The sequence below is a fragment of the Myotis yumanensis genome, unplaced genomic scaffold (genome assembly GCF_028538775.1).
Source record: "Myotis yumanensis isolate MYYU_CA2020_CCGP unplaced genomic scaffold, mMyoYum1.0.hap1 SCAF_11, whole genome shotgun sequence".
Classification (NCBI taxonomy): domain Eukaryota; kingdom Metazoa; phylum Chordata; class Mammalia; order Chiroptera; family Vespertilionidae; genus Myotis; species Myotis yumanensis.
Window position 1 is genome coordinate 15,000,655 of NW_027223762.1, and position 21,941 is coordinate 15,022,595.

The 21,941-nt window shown below is 37.1% G+C and overlaps 1 protein-coding gene across 3 annotated transcripts in view; it reads left to right on the forward strand.

Annotated features, from left to right (window-relative positions):
• The window catches only part of YIPF4 (Yip1 domain family member 4), a 28,671-nt gene that overhangs the window by 4,180 nt on the left and 2,550 nt on the right, over positions 1-21,941 (forward strand). The window contains exons 2-7 of one of the 3 annotated variants that reach the window (XM_070428961.1): positions 6,955-7,108; positions 9,261-9,432; positions 12,200-12,277; positions 13,551-13,664; positions 18,531-18,680; positions 19,936-21,884. In XM_070428961.1, the coding sequence (XP_070285062.1) occupies positions 6,955-7,108; positions 9,261-9,432; positions 12,200-12,277; positions 13,551-13,664; positions 18,531-18,668 (656 nt within the window). In that variant the 3' untranslated portion in view covers positions 18,669-18,680; positions 19,936-21,884. Of the gene's footprint in view, positions 1-6,954; positions 7,109-9,260; positions 9,433-12,199; positions 12,278-13,550; positions 13,665-18,530; positions 21,885-21,941 lie in introns of those variants that run through there. The other 2 variants (XM_070428962.1, XM_070428960.1) reach the window with 2 other exon arrangements.

Below are 21,941 nucleotides of genomic sequence, written 5' to 3' on the forward strand. Positions count from 1 at the left end.
AGAATCATTGTTCGGCTACCTCCTGCACACCCCCTCCTGGGGATCGAGCCCACAACCCAAGCATATGCCCTGACCGGGAATCAAATTGTGACCTTCTGGTTCATAGGTAGACACTCAACCACTGACCTACACCGGCTGGGCTCTCTATTTTTTCTATATCCCAACACCTGCCACAGAATCCAGAATATAAATGACATAGAATAATTGTTTGTTACAGGAATAAATGACTTCTGCTTTTGTCTCATGTGATATTAATACTTGGGACTATAAAACAGCACATTTTGGATGGTAGAACTAAAAAAATCACTTAATTTAGAGCCAGAATACTTCAGTTAAAGTCCAAACTCTTATAGAAGCTATGTGATATTGGGCAAGTTACACTGCTTCTATAAGCTATAAGTGTCTATTTTGTCACATACTAGTATAAAATGAAAAGTACACCACTTACAAGAATATTGTGAGAATTAAAGTCTAGTATAGAAGTCTTTAAGGCAATCTTATGAATTTATTTTGTATCAGACAAATAGTAATTCTTTTCCTAGTTGATGTCCACAGACCATCATCATTGGCTTTACCTGGATGCTTAGTAATGCAGAATCTGCCTTATGCATAATTTGCATTTGAACAAGATCCTTCAGTGATTTATGTGCACATTAAAGCTTGAGCCCTAACTGGTTTGACTCAGTAGATAGAGCATCGGCCTGCAGACTGAAGGGTCCCAGGTTCGATTCTGGTCAAGGGCATGTACCTTGGTTGCGGGCACATCCCCAGTAGGGGGCGTGCAGGAGGCAGCTGATCAATGTTTCTCTCTCATCCATGTTTCTAACTCTCTATCCCTCTCCCTTCCTCTCTGTAAAAAAAAATCAATACAATATATTTTTAAAAAAAAAAAGCTTGAGAAGCACTGATTTAGAATGTTATGAAAGATCAGAAGAGGATGAATTTTATTTTAGCTAGAAGATCAGGGATAATTTGATGGAGGTGATATTTTGCAAACTCTGAAGGATAGATAATGTTTTGTATATGTAGGATAGAGAGAATACCTTCATGTGCAAAGGGGCTGCATGTGAGGAAGTCCCTGACTACAAGAAATGGTCTACTAGATTTTAAAAATATCATTGTACATAATAAATGTTGTAAAGGTATGGTTGAATGGAGAAAGTAGTTAATTGTGTAGGAAGGGTTCTAGGAAGTCTTCAGGGTCAGATGAAGTATATGTTGAAGGATTAGTAGGAATTTTTCAGATTAAAAAGATGGAAGAGCATTCACTTAAGAACTATGAAGTAAAATAATTGGTGGAGGCAATTCCTGTAGCTTATACTTGTGAGTCCACAGAGACCTAAAACATCTAGCCTACTCATGAAGTTCCCTCTCCCCAGAAAGGATATCACCTCTAGTACAAGTTAGTAGTATAGATAGAGGAATCTTTAGTTTTTTCTTAAAAAAAAATTCCCTACTTGTTCTTTTAAAAATTATATCATTGTAGGTATTATCACAAATATCATCTATATGATATGCTAATGAATTATAATACATGGTATTTAATGGGTGCAAGAACAGTTTTTCTTTCCTACTTGAAAATTGAAAATGACTTTTTAGCCAACCTTTCTTGGGGAGAAAAAAGTAATTAAGCAAGGTTTATCATTTTAAAAAATTAATCTATTTTCATAAATTTTAAACTCATAAAGCACTACACAAATCTATAAATGGGATAAAATTGCATAAAACTATAGGCACATGCAAATAAATACATATAAAACTGGTAAAATCTGAGGGTCTGTTAGTGTCCTAGTTTTGATCTATATATATAAAAGCCTAAGTGACCGTTAACAACCAAACAACCAGAATGACCAGTCACTATGACGCACACTGACCATCAGGGAGTAGGCGCTCAATGCAGGAGCTGCCCCCTGGTGGTCAGTGTGCTCCCACAGCCAACCTCCCATGGCTTCTCCCCCCAGCCGGCCAACCTCCTGCAGCCACTCACCCCTGGGATAGCCAGCCAACCTGCTGCGTCTCTCTCCCCCATTCCCCACCACCGGCCAACCTCCTGCAGTCCATCGCACTGGCCGGCCAGCCTCCCGATGGCCCCGATCAGGGGGTCGGCCAACCTCCTGCGGTCCCTCCCCCAGCTGGCTGGCCCCATGACAGGCTGGCTAACCTCCTGGGATCCCTCGGGACCCCACACATGCATGAATTCATGCACTGGGCCTCTAGTAGTTACATAAGATGATACCTTGGGGGAAACTGAGTGAAGGGTACATGTAACCTCCCTACTATTTTTGCACTTTCTGTGACTATAATTATCTCAAAATAAGTTAAAAGACTCATAATGCAAATTAAAAAATTTCCGTTAAATAATTGGCTTATGCCAAGATGGGATTTAATTTTTATAAAGGTAAGTTCAGGAGATTTAATTGATAGTAATACCACGTACATTATGAAAATTTACTGATATCATTGAATAGTAAGGCAACTAAAACCATAAACCAAAACAATATGAATATAAATGTAACCTAAGACAATTTTATACAAGGCTTAAAATATTTTTTATAGTGTGTCATGATCAAGCAAGCTCCAATATACTATATACTAGAGGCCCAGTGCACGAAATTCGTGTACTTGGGGGGGGGGGGGCGGGGAGGCTCCCTCAGCTCGGATTGTGAGAGGGCACAGGCCAGGCCGAGGGACCCCACTGGTGCACGATTGGGGCTGGGGAGGGATGCGGGAGGTTGGCCAACCAGGGGGGGACTGAGGGAGGGCTCCAGGGCGTGTCAAGCCCATCTCGCTCAGTCCCAATCAGCCAGACCCCAGCAGCAAGCTAACCTACCGGTCAGAGCGTCTACACCCTGGTGGTCAGTGCACTTCATAGCGACTGGTCGACTGGTTGACTGTCTGCCCCCTGGTGGTCAGTGCACATAGCGAATAGTTGAGCAGCCTTAGCATATCATTAGCATATTATGCTTTGATTGGTTGACCAAATGACCAGACACTTAGCATATTAGGCTTTTATTATATAGGGTGTCTAGCAGTTATAAAATTGTTATCTTTCATTGGCCTATATATGCATTAAAATGTTTTATAACTAAAATGGGACAAGGGAATTTATTCCTTCACTGTGAAACGTGCTTCTTTTGTTTTGCTGCACAAATACTCAGTTCTGGTTTGGATTTAAGCACATATGGATTTTATTTTCAAAAAAGATGATTTTTGTCTTTGTTCTTATTGCATATTAAATAAGAAAATATTCACATATAGAAAAAGTTGACAAGTGGCCGTATAATGTTTATTATTCATTGCAGCATATTTTTCTTTCATAGAAATTTAGAACTCATCTAAAGGCAGATCAGTAAATCTTATCCTAAATATACTATCACTAGAGGCCCAATGCACGAAATTTGTGCAGGAATAGGCCTTCTTCCCCTGGCTGCTGGCGCCGGCTTCCCTCCGGCACCCTGGACTCCAGGCTTCCCTCCGGCTGCCGGCACCGGGACCCGGTCTTCCCTCGCAGCCCCAGCTTCGTCCAGAAGGTTGGTCGGGAGGACGTCCAGTCTAATTAGCATATTAAGCTTTTATTATTACGGATACTACACTTGACCAAGTTCTTCCTTATCTTTCAAAGTGAAGTTCTCAGGCTGAATAGAAAATTCAGAGAAAGGATCCCTCACCCATTCATACACTTGAATTGAAAGGGAGAGAAAATTACTATTAAATTTTGTTTTGCAGTTTTCCCAGGTGACTTTCTTTTTTTTTTTTTTTTTTTTTTTTTTTTTCCCAGGTGACTTTCAATAAAACTTGAAATGTCCTCATTCTGAGCCCAAACAGCAGTGGAAACATTTTTAAGGTTTCCCTTTGCAATAGATTTTTTTCAAAGAATATTTCCTCTTAAATCCACATATTTATTATCTTTACACATTTCCTACAAAATAACAAGAATATTTTACATAGTGTAATAAGAAAGAACTAATTTACAATTAGTGTTTTAGCCCAGCCAGTTGAGCTAACCGACCCATGAACCAGGAGGTCATGGTTAAATTCCTGGTCAGGGCACATGCCCAGGTTGTGGGCTCGATCCTTAATAGGGGGCATGCAGGAGGCAGCCGATCCATTGATGTTTCTATCCCTCCCTCCCTCTCCCCTCCTCTCTCTGAAATAAAAAAAAAAAAAAAAGAATAAAATAGTGTTTTAAAATTCTGAATACCTATCATAGAGTTAAGAACCAAGCTAGCTGTTTCTTACTCTGGTTTAATTTAAGACAGCTGTGCTCTTGAAGTGATTTGGAATCTTTTTCTTTCTTTTGTTTTTTAATTCTATTCTTGTTTTAGTTTGCTAACATGTTAGGCTAACTACCAATTTTTAGACTTTTCTGTTGTTTTGTTCTCACACTGATTGTGTCTTGGTGGTACTGGGGGATGTGTCAAACTGCTGTTGCTGGCATTCCTACATATATGTCCATGATATTTTCCCACTTTGCATGGAATGGAAAATATTGCAGAATTATAAGCTAAAGGTGCCTTTTTGAGATTCTGGCATCCATCCATCCAATTCTTTATTACAGCATTCCTTAACACTATAATTTATACATCCTTTTTTGGTTTAGATTAAGTGTAGCCCCTTCTACAGGGCAGGAAACAGTTGTTAAGATCCTTTCCTGCCTCATAATTCCAAAACCTTTAATGTCATGCTGTACTAATGACTTCCTGATCTAAATCTTCCTCTTGTTAAGTCAAGAAAAACATTTCTTGTACCTAATGGAATGGAATTTTAGTTAAATTTTAACTCATTTTCAACTGAGATTAAGACAAGCAGAAAGTAATTTTGAGAGAATATTTTTTAATTACAAGATTTTATGATGGCATCTACAAGAACTAATTTTAAACTTTAGGGAAGGACAGTAAATTCACAAGTACTTACATTTTATCTCTAACTGAGTAAACTGTATTATAAAACCTTTTTAGAATCATACAATGTTAAATCTGGAAAGGAATAGGAAACTGGAGACCAGAGGACATTAATGATTTGCTGTAATTAGTAGCTAAGCTAGGACTTAGCTTCATTTTATTATAATTAAATGGTTGCAGGAGTTCTCACAACCAGACTAGGTTATGACTCATAATTGATCCACTCTTTGAAGTTTTAGCCAAAATTATAATGGCTTTTCTCAAAAGCTAACCTAAAATTTAGGTTAAAATTCAGCTTTAAAAAAAATATATATATATGCTGTCTGTGGTCTCCAGAAGAAGACATGTCTATGTTAAGAATGTTTTGGGTTGCCTGGCTGGTGTGACTCAGTGGTTTGATTCCTGGTTGGGGCACATGCTTGGGTTGCAGGCTTGAACCCCTATAGGGGAAGTGAATGATGTTTCTTTCTCTCTATCCTTACCCCTTCTTCCCTCTCTAAAAAATCAATAAAAACATGTTTTTTAAAAAAGAATGTTTTGGGTTGCTGTTGCCAACATTATTTTTTAAAGTACCACTCCAGTTATGTGGCTTCTAGTTAACAACAGTGATGGTTGTTTACTAGTGCATATTGCCTGGTCCTACAGATGTCTTTTTTCTTAACTCCCGTATGACCTCAAGCAAGTCCTTTACTCTCCCCCCCCCTTTTTTTTTTTTACCAGAATATGTGACATTTGTACTTCTGTGATTATCTTAACCTCTAAGCTACTGTGCAGACTATGAATGGAATTTATTTTGTAATCTGGGAAACTGGATCTCTTCACCTTTTTTAGAGGTGACCTAAAAAACCTTTTATTTTTGCCAAAACTAAAGATGTAATTATATAAAGAGAAGAGTTAGCTGAAATAGCAGGGAACTCTTACTAATTAGATTTATCCAGAACTAATCTTTGACGTATAAAGCACTTAACATAAATATTTGGTGATTTAAATGAAAGAACATATGAATAAATACATTAAAAAGTAGAGAAAAATTATCTATAGTTTTTCTTTAGGCAGTAAGTTATGTCTAAAGGTTTGTGTATTTATATATGTAATGCCTTTGAAAATAATTTATACAGTCACTTTGTTCTGTATAATGTACATAATAATGAAGGGAATGCAAGATGATATCATGTGATTTATTTTGTATGAATCTGCCATTTAAAATTTAAAGTGATTCTGAAAGCAACAAATGAACAAACAAGAAAAACTCATAGACACAGGCAGCAGTGTGGTAGTTACCAGAGGGAAGGTGGATTGGGAGATTGAAAAGGATAAAGGGAGTAAAAAATATGGTGATGGAAGAAGATTTGATTTTAGGTGGTAGGCACACATTGCAATATAGAGGTGACATAGAATTGTACACTTGAAACCTGTATAATTTTATTAACCAGTGTCACACCAATAAATTTAATTTAATTTAAGTAAATAAATAAGATCTGGCCAGTGTCTTCAATGATTGGAGAGAGCATAGGCCCATTTACTAAAGTGTCTCAGGTTTGATTCCTGGTCAAGGACACATACCTTGGTTGCAGGTTTGATTCCCAGCCCAGTTTGGGTGCATGCAGGAGGCAACCAATCAATGTAATCTCTGTCACATTGATGTTTTTCTCTCTCGCTCTCTCTTCCTCCCTAAAAATCAATGGGAAAAATATATCCTTGGTGAGGATTAACCAAAAATAAATAAATAAAACAAAAGCATTGAAAAAAATTTTTTTAACTTACTGTTATTAAGTGTAGATCAAGCATGTCAAACTCAAAGGCTAACACAGGCCAAATAAACACGAGTTTGACATGCTTGGTGTAGATTCTGGTACCAGTCCAGCTAATTAGCTATGCAACTTTTTTCATCTTTCATTTTCTTGTTGTAAAATAAAAGATGATATTTAGATACCTTTAAAATATGAAAATGGTATGTAATAGTAGGTCTTCAAATGCTAATTATGTTAGTTGAATTTATGCTTATAAATTCACACATTCCTTGGTTTATAATTTTGTCCTCTTTTCTCCTAAGACCTCAGTGGTTCAATAGCAGCCCCAGATGTCAAATTAAACCTTGGGGGAGATTTTATTAAAGAATCTACAGCCACTACATTTCTGAGACAAAGAGGATATGGATGGCTTTTGGAAGTTGAAGATGATGATCCAGAAGATAACAAGCCACTCTTGTATGTAAAAATAATACATACTGTTTTATTTTTAAAGTTAGTTTGTGGAATGATTATAGTCTTTCATTATTATTTAAAGATAAGTATGGAAAATCTTAACCTTTTTTGTCAAAAATTTTGGCTGTTTTCAGTTTATTAGTGATCATTAAAACTGAGGAATTAATATTTTTAACCTATTAAATTGCAGAAATGAAAGGTTGCATGTTTGAGTCTGGTCAGGGCACATACCTAGGTCACGGGTTTGGTCCTGGGTCAGTGCATAAAGGAGGCAGCCAATCAGTGTTTCTCTCAACATCGATGTCTTTTTCTCTCTCTCTTCCTCTCTTGTCTGTCTCTTTTTCTGTGGTTTATGTCTTTCTCTCTGAAATCAATAACTTCAGGTGAGGATGTAAATAAATAAATATTGCAAAAAGTAAAAGAATCATAATCCTCTCTTACACACACACACACTTTAAACTGTTAGTTCTTACCTGGGCCTATAGCTATCTTAAGGAAACATAACAATCTTTTTATTTTATTTTTTTAATGTGCAGTCTTAAAAAGCAGACCACTTGGTTGCTTGTTGTGGAAATTCAGTTTAAGACCATTTAAGATTTCCAAAAAGATGATTGTCCTAGCCGGTTTGGCTCAGTGGATAGAGTGTCGGCACCGGATTGAAGGAGTCTGGGTTCGATTCTGGTTTAAAGGCACATGACTCGGTTGCAGGCTCGATTCCTGTTCCTAATCGGGGCACATGAGGGAGGCAACCAATTGATGTGTCTCTCTCACATGGATGTTGTTCTCTCTGTCTCTTGTCCTCCCTTCCACTCTCTCTAAAAAGTCAATGGCAAAATATCCTTGGGTGAGGATTAACCAAAAAAAAGAAAAAGATTATTACTCCCAAATTTCTCCCATATAGAAATTCTAAAGCTACCACTGAGGACTATAAAAATCTGAAGAATCTGAAGAATTTAACAATTTTGAAAAGAACCTATAGCTTTATAAAATTGAGGCATTACCAAGTTATTCTCTGTAGTAATTATTGATAGATGAAGTGCTAAAACATCTTATTTCTATGTTGATATACTATAATTCATCAAATATAAGATACTATGGATTATAGGGTGTAGTTATATTTATCAATAAGAAAGAAAAACTGCTTAAGACAGCATAAAGCTGAGGACATCTAAGGGCTATCTCCATGGTATAAAGATAAATAAGAAATAACCCACCATACAAAACGAGACAGCAGGGGAGTTTATTTGTCTCAATTTGGCACTGGATGGGGTATTGGAAGAAAACTTTCCCCTGAGAATGTAAGCCCTGTACCAGTTCTCATCTAGGATTGCAGTCTGAGTTATCTGTACGGTCCAAAAAAGTCTCAAGCAGAAAATTATATTTAAAGTCCCAAATTGGTAGTGCCTTTAGAAGACTGGCAAAAGGAAAGGCAGTTCTTGGAAACACTTGGCTTCCCTTCAGGCTAACATAATTGTAAGACACCAGCGAATGTGAGATTCATCCCAACTTTAGAGATATTAAAATGCTGAAAATGTATACCTTGGAATCAGTGAAATATGGTACTTCAAATGCAAATGCTTTGTTGACCTATAGAGACTATGCCATTATATTTAAACTAGTGCCCCAGTGCACAGATTCGTGCACATTGAAAGGAATTAATTAGAAGGTGGCCAGCAGGGGTGGAACTGGGCAAGACCGGCCAGACACGCCCTGGAGCCAATCTTCGGCAGTCCCTCCCCAGCCGGCTGCACCTGGAGCAGCGCTGAGGCTCGAAGGTTGTCTGTAGAGTGAGTGGGGTCCCTCTGACAGGTGGGATCCCTCAGCCTGGCCTGCGGGAATCAGGCCGAAATCAGCTCTCCAACATCCCCTGAGGGGTTCTGGATTGTGAGAGGGCGGTTCTTGGGTGACGCACCCCAGAATTAGGCTCCCTCCTCTCTTGTTCCAGGTGCATCACCCAAGAACCACCGCTGCCAAGTCACCACAGCTTGGCAGCTCCTGCATTGAGCGTCTGCTCCCTGGTGGTCAGTGCGCATCATAGCTACCGGTTGGATGGTCGCTTGGCCTTTTATATATATAGATATAGATATAAGTTCTACTATAGATGTCTCCATATTCACAAGTGTGCTTTCTAAATTTTTTTATTTTACAATTCTAGGGAAGAATTGGATATCGATCTGAAGGATATTTACTACAAAATCCGATGTGTTTTGATGCCAATGCCATCACTTGGTTTTAATAGACAAGTGGTGAGAGACAATCCTGACTTTTGGGGTCCTCTGGCTGTTGTCCTTTTCTTTTCCATGATATCATTATATGGACAGTTTAGGGTAAGTATGTCTTACTTTATATAAATTCTAAATTTTTCAGGAGTTTAAAAATTAAAGATAGCCAAATATTAACTATCATAGGACATTACATTTGAGAAATGCTTTACCGCTATGCATTATTTCTCATTGTTCATCCCTATAACTATTTTTTAAAATATATATTTTTATTGATTTCAGAGAGGGAGAGAGAGAGACAAATATCAATGATGAGAGAAAATCATTGATCAGCTGCCTCCTGCATGCCCCCATCGATCCCACAACCCAGGGATGTGCCCTGACCAGGAATCGAACCATGACATGCTGGTTCATAGTTTGATGCTCAGAAACTGAGCCACACAGGCCAGGCTCCTAGAACTATTCTTAATTATGTGGGAAGTACCTTACATTAATGCTTTTCAAACTTTTCCACATTATCATTCACATAGGAAATATTAATATTTGGCCCTAGGCGGTTTGGCTAAGTGGATAGAGCATTGGCCTGCAGACCAAAGGGTCCCAGGTTCGATTCCAGTCAAGGGAACGTACCTTGGTTGCAGGCTTCTCCCTGGCCCGGGCCCTGGTCTGGGCTCCTGCAAGAGGCAACCAGTTGATGTGTTTCTTTCACATCAATGTTTCTCCCTGTCTTTCCCTCTCTTTTCTACTCTCCCTAAATGTCAGTATAAAAAGATCCTCTGGTGAGGATTAACCAAAAAGAAAAGAAAACATTAATGTTTGTATAGTGACTGGGGTAAATGGCTGGAACTAATCCCTTCTGACCAGAAGTGACCAAAGGGGCTGCCCATGCCCTTACTGATTTCCCCAAGGGATGAAGAGTTGGAAACACAAAATTCATAATAATGTTCTTACCTTTTTCTCATTTTTAGTTCTGTTTTTTAAAATAGACATTTTAATAAATGAGGGTAGGGATTCCATCAGTATTTGTTGTGGGGTTTTTTTTTGTTTGTTTTTTGACTTTTTTATATATATATTTTTTCTTGTTGATAGTATTACAGATATCTCCCATTCCCACCCTCACCCCCACCCCCAAGTATTTGTTTTTATATAAGACTTTGTCCTGCTTTCAGGGGCTTTATCATCAAAACACAACATACACAGATCACTCCCTCATCCTGAGATTGTTTCAGCTTTAGTCATTTGGAGCTCCTTCAGATTAGCTTCAGTGTTCTTTCAAAATATTCCCATCCTTTTTTGAGCACTTTCTTTCCTCTGACTCTACAAAGTGTTCTGGGCTTATCTTTTACCTGCTTCAGCCCTGGAATCATGTATTTCTCTAAGGCAGTGGTTCTCAACCTTGGCTGCACATTAGAATCACCTGGGAATCTTTTTAAAATCCTGATTTCTGGGCCTCATCCTCTGGAAATTCTGTTTCTTTGTTATGGGGTGGGGCCACAACATTAGTAACAAAGAAACAGAATTTCCGGAGGATGAGGTCCAGAAATCAAGATTTTAAAAAGATTCCCAGTTGATTCTAATGTGCAGCCAAGGTTGAGAACCACTGCTCTAAGGAATCCTAGTTCCTTTTATTAGGGAATGGTATTTAGAAACCAGAACCTGGGCAATAAGAATGCTTATGTAGCTGCTGGGGTGTCATTATTTCTAGACTCCAAGTAAACAGAAGATGGAAATGTATGCACATATTATTATTATTATGCTAAGTCTCAGGAGTTAAAATGATCTGAAATGTCTTTAATTCTATTACTTGGATAAATGTGTGATTAATATAAACTTTAAAGACCTCCCAAGAAGATTCATAACCTGTTTCAGGGATGAATTTTCCTTGCAGGATGGTGAAAATCGGGGTTGGGAGTAAACTCTTTGTTCTCTTTTTACAGTAATCTTTTATCATAGTTCTTGAAGTATTGATGTGTCCTTAGGCAATTGATCATTGTTAAATTTGTTTTGTAATACTTTATTAAATATTAGAGGCCTGATGCACGAAAATTCGTGCACTCGGGGAGCAGGGGTCCCTCAGCCAGGCCTGCGCCCTCTTGCAATCCAGGACCCCTCGGGGGATGTCTACCTGCTGGTTTAGGCCTGCTTCCCAGGGGATCAGGCCTAAGCTGGCAGTCAGACATCCCACTGGCAGCCTGGGAGCCCTCAGGGGATGTCCACCTCCCAGGGGAGCGGGCCTAAGCCACAGTCAGACATCCTTAGCACTGCCAAGAAGGCGGGAGAGGCTCCCACCACCGCTCCGCTCGCAGCCATCAGCCCGGCTTGTGACTGAGCGGAGCTCCCCCTGTGGGAGCACATTGACCACAAGGGGGCAGCTCCTGCGTTGAGCATCTGCCCCCTGGTGGTCAGTGCGCATCATAGCAACTGGTCGTTCCAGGTCATTCCACCATTAGGGTCAATTTGCACATTGCCCTTTCATTATATAGGATTTTAGAAAGGAAGGGAGAGGAAAAGAGAGATAGAAACATCAATGATGAGAGCAAATAGCTGCCTCCTGCATGCCCTCCCACTGGGGATAAAGGCACAACTGGGTCATGTGTCTTGATTGAGGAATCCAACTGTGACCTCCTGGTTTGTAGGTCAGCTCTAACGATTGAGCCATGCCAGCGGGGATGAATTTTCAATTTGAATCTAAAATTACATTCACATTTTATTCTTATTAAGTTTTGTAAAGATACCTGGAAAACCAAACAAACTCTCTATGACCTGAAATTGGGTATACCAAAGTATCTCATATGGTAGGTAATTGAGTTCCTAGGAACTTCCCAGCTTATTTGGTACAAAGAATTAATTGCATGAATTTTTCCCCCCTTAGGTGGTATCATGGATTATAACTATTTGGATATTTGGTTCACTAACTATTTTCTTACTGGCCAGAGTTCTTGGTGGAGAGGTAAGTGGTTAATTTTGAAAATAGCCTTTGTTTTCTATGGTAAGCTTTATTTTTGAGCTGCAGATGCCATCAGTGGCTATATTCATCATAAGTACTAGTATTTCTTGTTCCAGAATTGCTTTTAATTTATGCTCCTTCCTTTAAGAGGATCAACATATTAGTATTTTTTATACTTAATGATGTTATAAGAAAGGAAGTGGAAAGAAAAGATCCCATCCCACTCATAAGTAATTGACAGCTTTTTAGAAAACCATACAATTTATTCTCTGTTACAGCATTCTCAAAGTTTTTGATCGCAGGTCCCCAAAGAGATTTCTTAATGTGTGTTATATTTATTATATTTACCATGTTATAAATTAAAATAAAAAACTTTAAAATATATTTATTCATTTAAAATTAAAAATTAAACTAGATTCACTTTAACATAATACATTTAAAAAAATAACATTTTGCAAAACAAAAGCATTAGAAGAGTGGTGGTGTTTTATATTTTTGCAAGTACCCTACTTCCCTCATACCTGCGGTTTGCTTTCTGCTGTTTCAGTTACCTGTTAGCAACTACCATCCAAAAATATTAAATGGAAAATTACAGAAATAAACAATTCATAAGTTTTAAATTGCATACCATTCTGAGTAGCATGATGAAATCTTCTGCCATCCCATGCAGAGAGTGGATTTATCCTCCATGCAGTATACACCAACTTATTAGTCATTTAGTGTAGGGTACTAGGGTATTAGATCAGAGAGAGAGACCACATTCACATAACTTTTATTACAGTTTAGAATTGTTAATAATTGTTCTATTTTATTGTTACTTGTTTTTACTCTTTTAAAAAAAAATTATATTGATTTCAGAGAGGAAGGGAGAGGAAGAGAGAGATAGAAACATCAACGATGAGAGAGAATCATTGATCAGCTGCCTTCGGCCACACTGGGGATCAAGCTCGCAACCCGGGCATATGCCCTGACTGGGAATTAAACTGTGATCTCCTGGTTCATAGGTCAGTGCTCAACCACTGAACCATGCTGGCTGGGCAAGTTGTTGTTACTAGTATTCTTACTCTACTTAGTTTACAAATTAAACTTTATCGTAGTATGTATGCATAGGAAAAAACATAGCACAGTATATGAAATTTGAAATAAGATGAGTATAATACGTCATGATCTCTTCCTAATTCTCACATTATTGAAAGTATAACAAAGAATATATAATGTTCGATATTGGTTTAAATGAATATCTAGATTTCTGTGACATTTATTTAAAAATTCACAGGTTGCATATGGCCAAGTTCTTGGAGTTATAGGATATTCATTACTTCCTCTCATTGTAATAGCCCCTATACTTTTGGTGGTTGGATCATTTGAAGTGGTGTCTACACTTATAAAAGTAAGTAGTATGTATTATAAAAAGTAGTTTACTATTTTCCAATAACAAAAGTATAATAGTTCTCTGGCTAAGAATATCATAATCTTTTACCTGCTTTAGCCCTGGAATCAGGTAACTCTTTATTAAACAATTAATAATATTTTGGGACAATGATCTTACTGATTTTACCAATAGTATTTCATTTTTCTTTTAATTATCAGAAATTATAATATATGTCTGGGGCGGGGATAAAGAACAGAGAACAAATCAGGCCTGAGGATATTATACTCAGATAATTTTTTAAAAATATTTTTTTATTGATTTCAGAGAGGAAGAGAGAGGGAATGATAGAAACATCAGTGATGAGAATCACAGATCAGCTACCTTCTTTATGGAAAATATAACTTTTTAAGACCACCACTTTCAGAACTGCCATTACTTTAGCCTCCACACTAAAGTATTTGTTTTTAAGTAGTGCTACTTAATTTTTATGACATTTGGTTTTAAAGTTTATTACTCATTCCAGTATAGAAGAAATTATTTTTTTCAAAATTGGGTAACTACAGGCTAATACTGACATTATATAAGCATTAGGAATTGAGTAGAATGTGGATTTTGGAACCAGTCAATTCTGAATTGAAATCCTGGTTATGCCACTTACTTGCTGTCTGCCTTGGGGAGAGGAGCTACTTTTTCTTACCCTCCTCTGCAAAATGGGAATGTCAACAACTGTTATGAAGATTTTAAATGTAATGCCTAGTACAGTGCTTGATACAGAGTAGGCAACAAGTGGTAACTGTTATTACAAATATTATTCTATGTAATAAGTAATAAAAGTCTAATATGCAAATCGATTAGAACGACCGGCCGTTATGGCACACACTGACCACCAGGGAGCAAATGCTCAACACAGGAGCCGCCCCCTGGTGGTCACTGCACTCCCACAGGGGGAGCGCTGCTCAGCCAGAAGCCCTGAGCCAGGCTCACAGCTGGCGAGCGCACTGGCAGTGGCGGGAGCCTCTCCTACCTCCACGGCAGCGCTGAGAATGTCCGACTACTGGCTTAGGCCTGCTCCCCGTGGAGAGAGGGCCTAAGCTGTCAGTTGGACATCCCCCAAGGGCTCCCGGACTGCGAGAGGACACAGGCTGGGCTGAGGGACCCCCTCCCCCCGAGTGTACGAATTTTGTGCACTGGGCCTCTAGTAAAAGAATATTTTGAGAACATCTTTATATGTTTGAACATTTTAGAGATCAAGGAGATCTTTTTTCCTTTACATTGTAATCCTAAACATTTGTTTAAATTGCCATTATTAACACTTAGTTTAAAACTTTTGTAGTGTAGGAGCTAGACCAGCCGTGGGCAAACTACGGCCCGCGGGCCGGATCCGGCCCGTTTGAAATGAATAAAACTAAAAAAAAAAAAAAAAAGACCGTACCCTTTTATGTAATGATGTTTACTTTGAATTTATATTAGTTCACACAAACACAAACACTCCATCCATGCTTTTGTTCCGGCCCTCCGGTCCAGTTTAAGAACCCATTGTGGCCCTCGAGTCAAAAAGTTTGCCCACCCCTGAGCTAGACCCATGCTGGCATTTAATTATCTAGCCTTAGTGAACACACCACTTTACTGAATCATTCAGAATAACTTCCTGCTCATTTTTTTTTTTTGGGGGGGGGGGAGGGGGTTAAAACGTGTTTTAATACTGCTGAGACTACACCCAAAATTGCCAAAACTGTGTCTTCTGTTTATTTTTAGTCATCACATTCAACTGAAAATTGGTCCTTAATAATCTTTATGGAGCATATGAATGTATTATTACAAAATGGAAAATCTTATTTATATCATTAGAAATTTAGGATAAAATTATTTTTAAACTTCACATTTTTCTTTGCCAAATTTGTTTTCCTAATGACTTATCTTCTGTGTGTAATGAATTTTTGTATATGTTCCTTGTTTTAGTCCAAATTTTGAGGAATATGTTGCAGATCTCTCATTATGTAACTACTAGAGGTCCGGTGCACAAAATTTGTGCACATGTTGGGGGGGGTGTCCCTCATCCCAGCCTGCACCATCTCCAATTTGGTAACCCTCAGGGGATGTCCGACTGCCTGTTTATGATCGGGCCTAAACCGGCAGTCGGACATCCCTCTCACAATCTGGGACTGCTGGCTCCCAACCACTCGCCTGCCTGCCTGCCTGCCTGATCACCCCCTAACCACTCCCCTGCCAGCCTGATTGATGCCTAACTGCTCCCCTGCCGGCCCGGTCACCCTTATCTGCCTTCCCCTGCCAGCCTGGTTGCAATTAACTGCCTTTCCCTGCAGGCCTAGTCCCCCCCCAGGTACCCTCCCCTGCAGGCTTGGTTGCCCCCAACTGCCCTCCCCTGCTGGCCTGGTCACCTCTAACTGCCTTCCCCCGCTGGCCTGATTGCCCACAACTGCCCTCTCCTGACAGCCATCTTGTGGTTGTGGGCACGGCCATGTTTGAGGGTGTGGCAGTCAATTAGCATATTCCCTCCTTATTGGCTGTGGGTGCTGCCACCTTTGAGGGCGTGGCAGTCAATTAGCATATATCCTTATTATCTGGTTGCGGCCATCTTTGCGATGGTGTGAAGGTCAATTAGCATATTCCCTCTTTATTAGATAGGATAGCATTAAAATACAGTTTAATCTACAACCACTAATCTTTTAAAAATTAAATTTCTATAATTCTTACCAATTGTTAACCATTTATTTATAACAACAAAAACTGAGACATGACATACAAATGCAATTTGATCATAATTTTATTTTAGATATTTTTCTGTACTTTTCTGTAGGCTTAAAATATTTACCTGGTTTTTGTTTGTTGTTTTTTATTTTTATTTGTTAAATATATTTTTATTGATTTCAGAGAAGAAGTGAGAGAGAGTGGGAGATAGAAACATCAATGATGATAGAGAACCACTGATTGGCTACCTCCTGCACGCCCCCTACTGGGGATCGAGCCCACAACCTGGGCATGTGCCCTTGACTGGAATCGAACCTGGGACCTTTCAGTACACAGACCGACGCTCTATATACTGAGCCAAACCAGCTAGGGATGTTTTTTATTTTTTAACTAGAGGCCCAGTGCACAAAAATTGTGCACTCGTTGGAGGGGGCCTGCCAGGAGGGGACCGAACTGCTGGCCTGCACCCTCTCGCAGTTTGGGAGCCCTTGGGGGATATCCGACTGATGACTTAGGCCCACTACCCACGGGGAGCAGGCCCAAACCGGCAGTCAGACATTCTTAGCACTGCCCCGGAGGCAGGAGAGGCTCTCGCCACCACCACTGTGTTTGCCAGCTGTGAGTCTGGCTTCTGGCACACTGACCACCAGGGGGCAGCTCCTGCATTGAGCATCTGCCCCCTGGTGGTCAGTGAGCATCATAGCGACCGGTAGTTCTACTGTTTGGTCGATTTGCATATTAGTCTTTTATTATATAGGATTATTGTTGAAAGCATTACATATGTTTCCTTTTTCCCCCCATTAATTCCTTCTAGCCCATCCCTGTGCTGTTGTGTTTTTTAGTTTAAAAATCAATAGATAGTTGGACCATCTCAAATATATTTTCAATCAGTATGCCAGTATTTTTTACCCTTGTACCAGTGGTTCTCAATTGAGGGTGATTTTCTCTCTAAGGGCATTTCACAATGTCTCAAGACATTTTTGGGTGGCCCAAATTGGTGGTGGAATGTTACTGGTATATAGTAGGTTGAGACAGGGATACTGCTAAACATCCTGCAATGCATAGACCAGCTTCCCCCAACAATTATCCAACCCAAAAATGTCAATAGTAGTACAAGGTTCAGAAACCCTGCTCTATGCCAAGTCTGTTTCTATCATACTTTCCCTGATTTCTACTCTGGAAGTTCTTTCTTTCATTTTAATCTGTAAATGGCTTCAGTAACTATATCAATAAGTACTACATAAATTTCAAGTGGAAATAATTTAAAATTAGATATGTGTATACTTAGAAATCCACAGTATATTTTATTTACTTAAAGTCTTCACCAAAATGTTATGTTTTTTTCTCCTTTTTATTTAACCCTATATTTCTATCTATTCCTGGGAAAATGTTGGGATACTTAATAAACATTATATAAAATTTTTATTTACTCTGTTTTCTTCTTAGAAGAAAGTAAAGGAAAAAATTTCTTCTGTGTAAGAAGAGTCAGTTAGTTTTCTTTCAGCAATCAAATTTCTTTCAGCAATTTGGCCCAATAATAGTTTTTCCAGAAGTTGCCTTACCTTAAATCACCAAGGATACTTGTTAAAAGGATTTATAACTAGATCTGTTTCTTAGAAATTCTGACTTATCACAATTAGAGTGAATCTCAGGATTTTCTTTTTAATAGGCACCCTAGGTGATTCTTTTGATTATACATGTTTGATAGCAAAACACTTCATTTGCAGAAGTCAAGGAGAAGAGCAAGTACTAACATTCTTAAAAGTTTTTTTTTTAATATATTTTTATTATTTTTTTAAATATATTTTTTATTGATTTCAGAGAGAAAGGGAGAGGGAGAGATTGAAACATCAATGATGAGAGAGAATCATTGATTGGCTGCCTCCTTCATGCCCCCTACTGGGAATCAAGCCCACAAACTGGTCATGTGCCCTTGACCGGAACTGAACCCAGGACCCTTCAGTCCACAGGCCAATGTTCTATCCACTGAGCCAAAATAGCCAGGGCCATTCTTGGAAGTTTTAAACATTCTCAATAAGTTTTACTGTTTACCACCATTGGTTGTCAGGGTTGTTTTAAACAATATTGTAAATATTATTTTTACTCTATAATATGCAAAATGTTAATTGACTTGCTAATATGCTGCCCTTTGTCTTTTTTGTTTGTTTTTTAAAGCTGTTTGGTGTTTTTTGGGCTGCCTACAGTGCTGCTTCATTGTTAGTGGGTGAAGAATTCAAGACCAAAAAGCCTCTCCTGATTTATCCAATCTTTTTATTATACATTTATTTTTTGTCCTTATATACTGGAGTATGATCTAAGTCACATGTGAGTAGAAAAAGACAATGTTACCTTTGCGTGAAGGTTGGGAATTCTTGCTGAAGGGATTGAAGAAAAGCTGTTGCTGATAAAATTTTACATGTTCCAGATATAAAGACAGGTTTAAGGCTTTTTTAAAACAATATTTTGTTTTTGGATTTAATTAAGCAATTGCAGTTATCTGGATTTTTTTTAATCAGAATTCTAAATTCTGTTTGATTCTTCATATTCCAGTCAATAAAATATAAAAGCATTGTGTTTTTAAGATTGTGTTGCTATTCTCCTAAAAATTTGTGCCCAAAGCACCTGGAATGGTAATTACACTTCACTTAAAGGGTAAATATGACAACATCCTGATAATCTAAAAGTGCAATTTTTTTCTTTAAAGGATTTCTCTTCACTGTAGATCCTGTAGATTTAGATTTATATTTATACATATATATTTATGAAATAAATCTTATTAACAAAATATATTTCTGAATAGTGAAAAATGAAGATATTTTAAATCTGATGCTTAAAATTTTTTCAATTCGGCCATTAATCTTTTTATTTATAAATTTAAATTTGTTTTTAAATTAATTTTAAAATCTTATACATGTTTCAGTATGTCCTTGTTAAAATTCTTAATAATAACAACTAAAACTAATTTTAACATATGTTGATATAGATTTGGTTTGTTTGGGTGTTTTAAAAAACCATTTTTTAATATCTATACATTAAAAATTTCTGTTTATCTTTCTGACCACAGGAGCAAAAGGTATAATGACTATGACATTCATTAAAATTATTAATATGTAGAAAAGCAGTAATATTTATAGCATCAGTAAATATTTTTAAGTGGTATTCCTAAGTCATAAAAGTTGCTTGAAAGAGACCTTTAAAATCTTGTGGTCCTAAACAATGTTACATGAAGTAGAAAGAAATAAAGTGCTTCCTAGCTGTTTGTTTTGTGTTATAACATCTTGTCCTGTATTACTTGATATTTTAACAAGTATCAGGCACTCTAACAGATGTACAATATTTCCTAAGGGAAATAGTAAGAAATTTTAGCTAGTGAAATTTTTGTTGCAAATAACTTCATAGACTTTATATCTACCTTTAATTAATATTACCTTGTAAAGTAGATAAAATATTTATGTTCATAAAATAGCAAATGCCTAACTATTAGCAAATTATTGTATTATTTGTTCTGTTCTGAGCTGGAAGAGTTAACTGCTGCCCTCAATATGATAACATGGCCACCTCTTGGTATGTTTTCCTTCAGCGATCTTTTCCATCAGGAAATACCCAGCAATTCTGAACTAGCCTGTAAATTAGCAAGATATCAAGCCCATCTCTCTTCCTTTTACCCTCTCCCCCTTGAAAAAAGACAGAAAAAAACTTACTTTGGGCTGCAGGAAGAGTGAGTCTCTACCTTTGAACCAGAATAATGTGGAAAATTTCATATGCCGATATTTTAAACAAGTTTAAGAAAACAGATTGGAAGCACCAGAGGGATGGAACTTCTGGAACCTAAATAATATGTTGTGAGGAAGGATCTATAGCTACAGAAGCAGTAACTGTAAAGTAAATATTTGTCATACTGAAGGAATTCCTGAGGATCAATACATTGTTACAGTGAATTATTATATTTGATGTCCATATTCTTGACCCTGGAATCTTTTCCTAAAGCTTGAGGATCCATACTAGGGGATAGAATTTCACTAAGCAATAAGTCAAGGTACTTTAGGACAAAGTACATAAAAACAAAAAGGTTTAATATTTTTAAGCTATCATGTTTATTTATAATGATGTGAGATAAAATGAAGTATTTGTGTTCTAAAAAGGTTTTAAGAATAACTCATATAATCTTGTAAATTGCCCTGTTTGGGGTATATATAAATACAGTTTTAATGTTTCAAGCTCAGCCAACATCTTCATATGTTAATGAGCAAAGCAGTTAAATCACATTGTCAGTTTGAAAACATGATTTGTAAATGTGTACAAAATACAGCACTGCTACAACTAATAATGATAAGTTGACCATAACAATGTTCTCTCCTTGAATTTTTATATAGTGTTTTCTAAGTCATATTGATTTTAAATCATGATTTCCAACCTAATTATTTAGTTCATTAGTATTTCTAGAACAGAAATAGCCAATAGTCTCTTCTAGTGTATGTTTTAAGTATTAACAGCTATAGTAATCCTGATGAATGTTAGTCCTCAAAACAATTATGAGGCATATTTACTTCTGTTTCAAATTGATTGTAAAATAATTGAAATTTTTATTAAAAATCAAAGTCTATATATAATTTTCATTGTATTAAACATTGTTTAGGAAGATTTGTAAAGTTTTATGAACCATTTCTTATCCCTAAGGTCTTATAAAACAGTTTTATATGTAATAATGTATCTTTCCAAAAATTCCCCAAATGTTAATATGCTAGTACAGAGTTCTAAATGAGTGAAATTTGCATTGACTTAAAATGAGGTAGATATTTTTGTTTAAATAATGTTTAAAATTTAGTCAGTTTCTTTTAAAATTTGATGTAATAAAATGAATAAAATAATGCTTCTTCAAACTAATAAAAACAATATTTTTCATATTTAGCAGAACCAATAGAATATTTTAAAATGATTATTACTTATCTTTTATATTTTTATTAAGGCATATTTAGTTATTTTTAGACTTCAGGGAATTGTGACATGTTTGTTTTGCCTTTTTGTTTGTTTCTTTTTGTATGTGTCACATGTTTGTTAAAATATCTTCCATACAGTTCTCCCTTTTTTTGGTATTTGAACAAGTTGCATTTATTGTTTTTCTCTTTGCAACAAAGGAGAACAACACTCAGGATGCGGAGCCATAGATTGTCTCATAGTGTTGAAAATGACCTATTACAGGATTTAGGCTTGTGTTAATATAATTCTTTCCGATTGCATGGCATGGCAGTCTGAAGTAGGTCTTAACAGAGCTAAAAATCGCCCTCAGAACTCTCTGCTCTGATATTTTAGTCACATAAACAAAATAATGGTATTTTATTATCCTTTTTCATAGATGGTTTCTTTAGTTAAACCCTTGTATTAAATCTTTGTACTACATTTTAATTTCCCATTAGAAACTGATTTACAAGAGCTCTTTTCCTCATTGTATAATTTCCTGGCAGTAGTTTGTGTGTTTGAGAATCTGTTGCCACTTTTTAAATAAATCCCAAAATAATGATTTTGACATCAGTGAATACTAGACATTCTTACATCTTTGCACTTGAAATCATATTTTCTGAAGAAAGT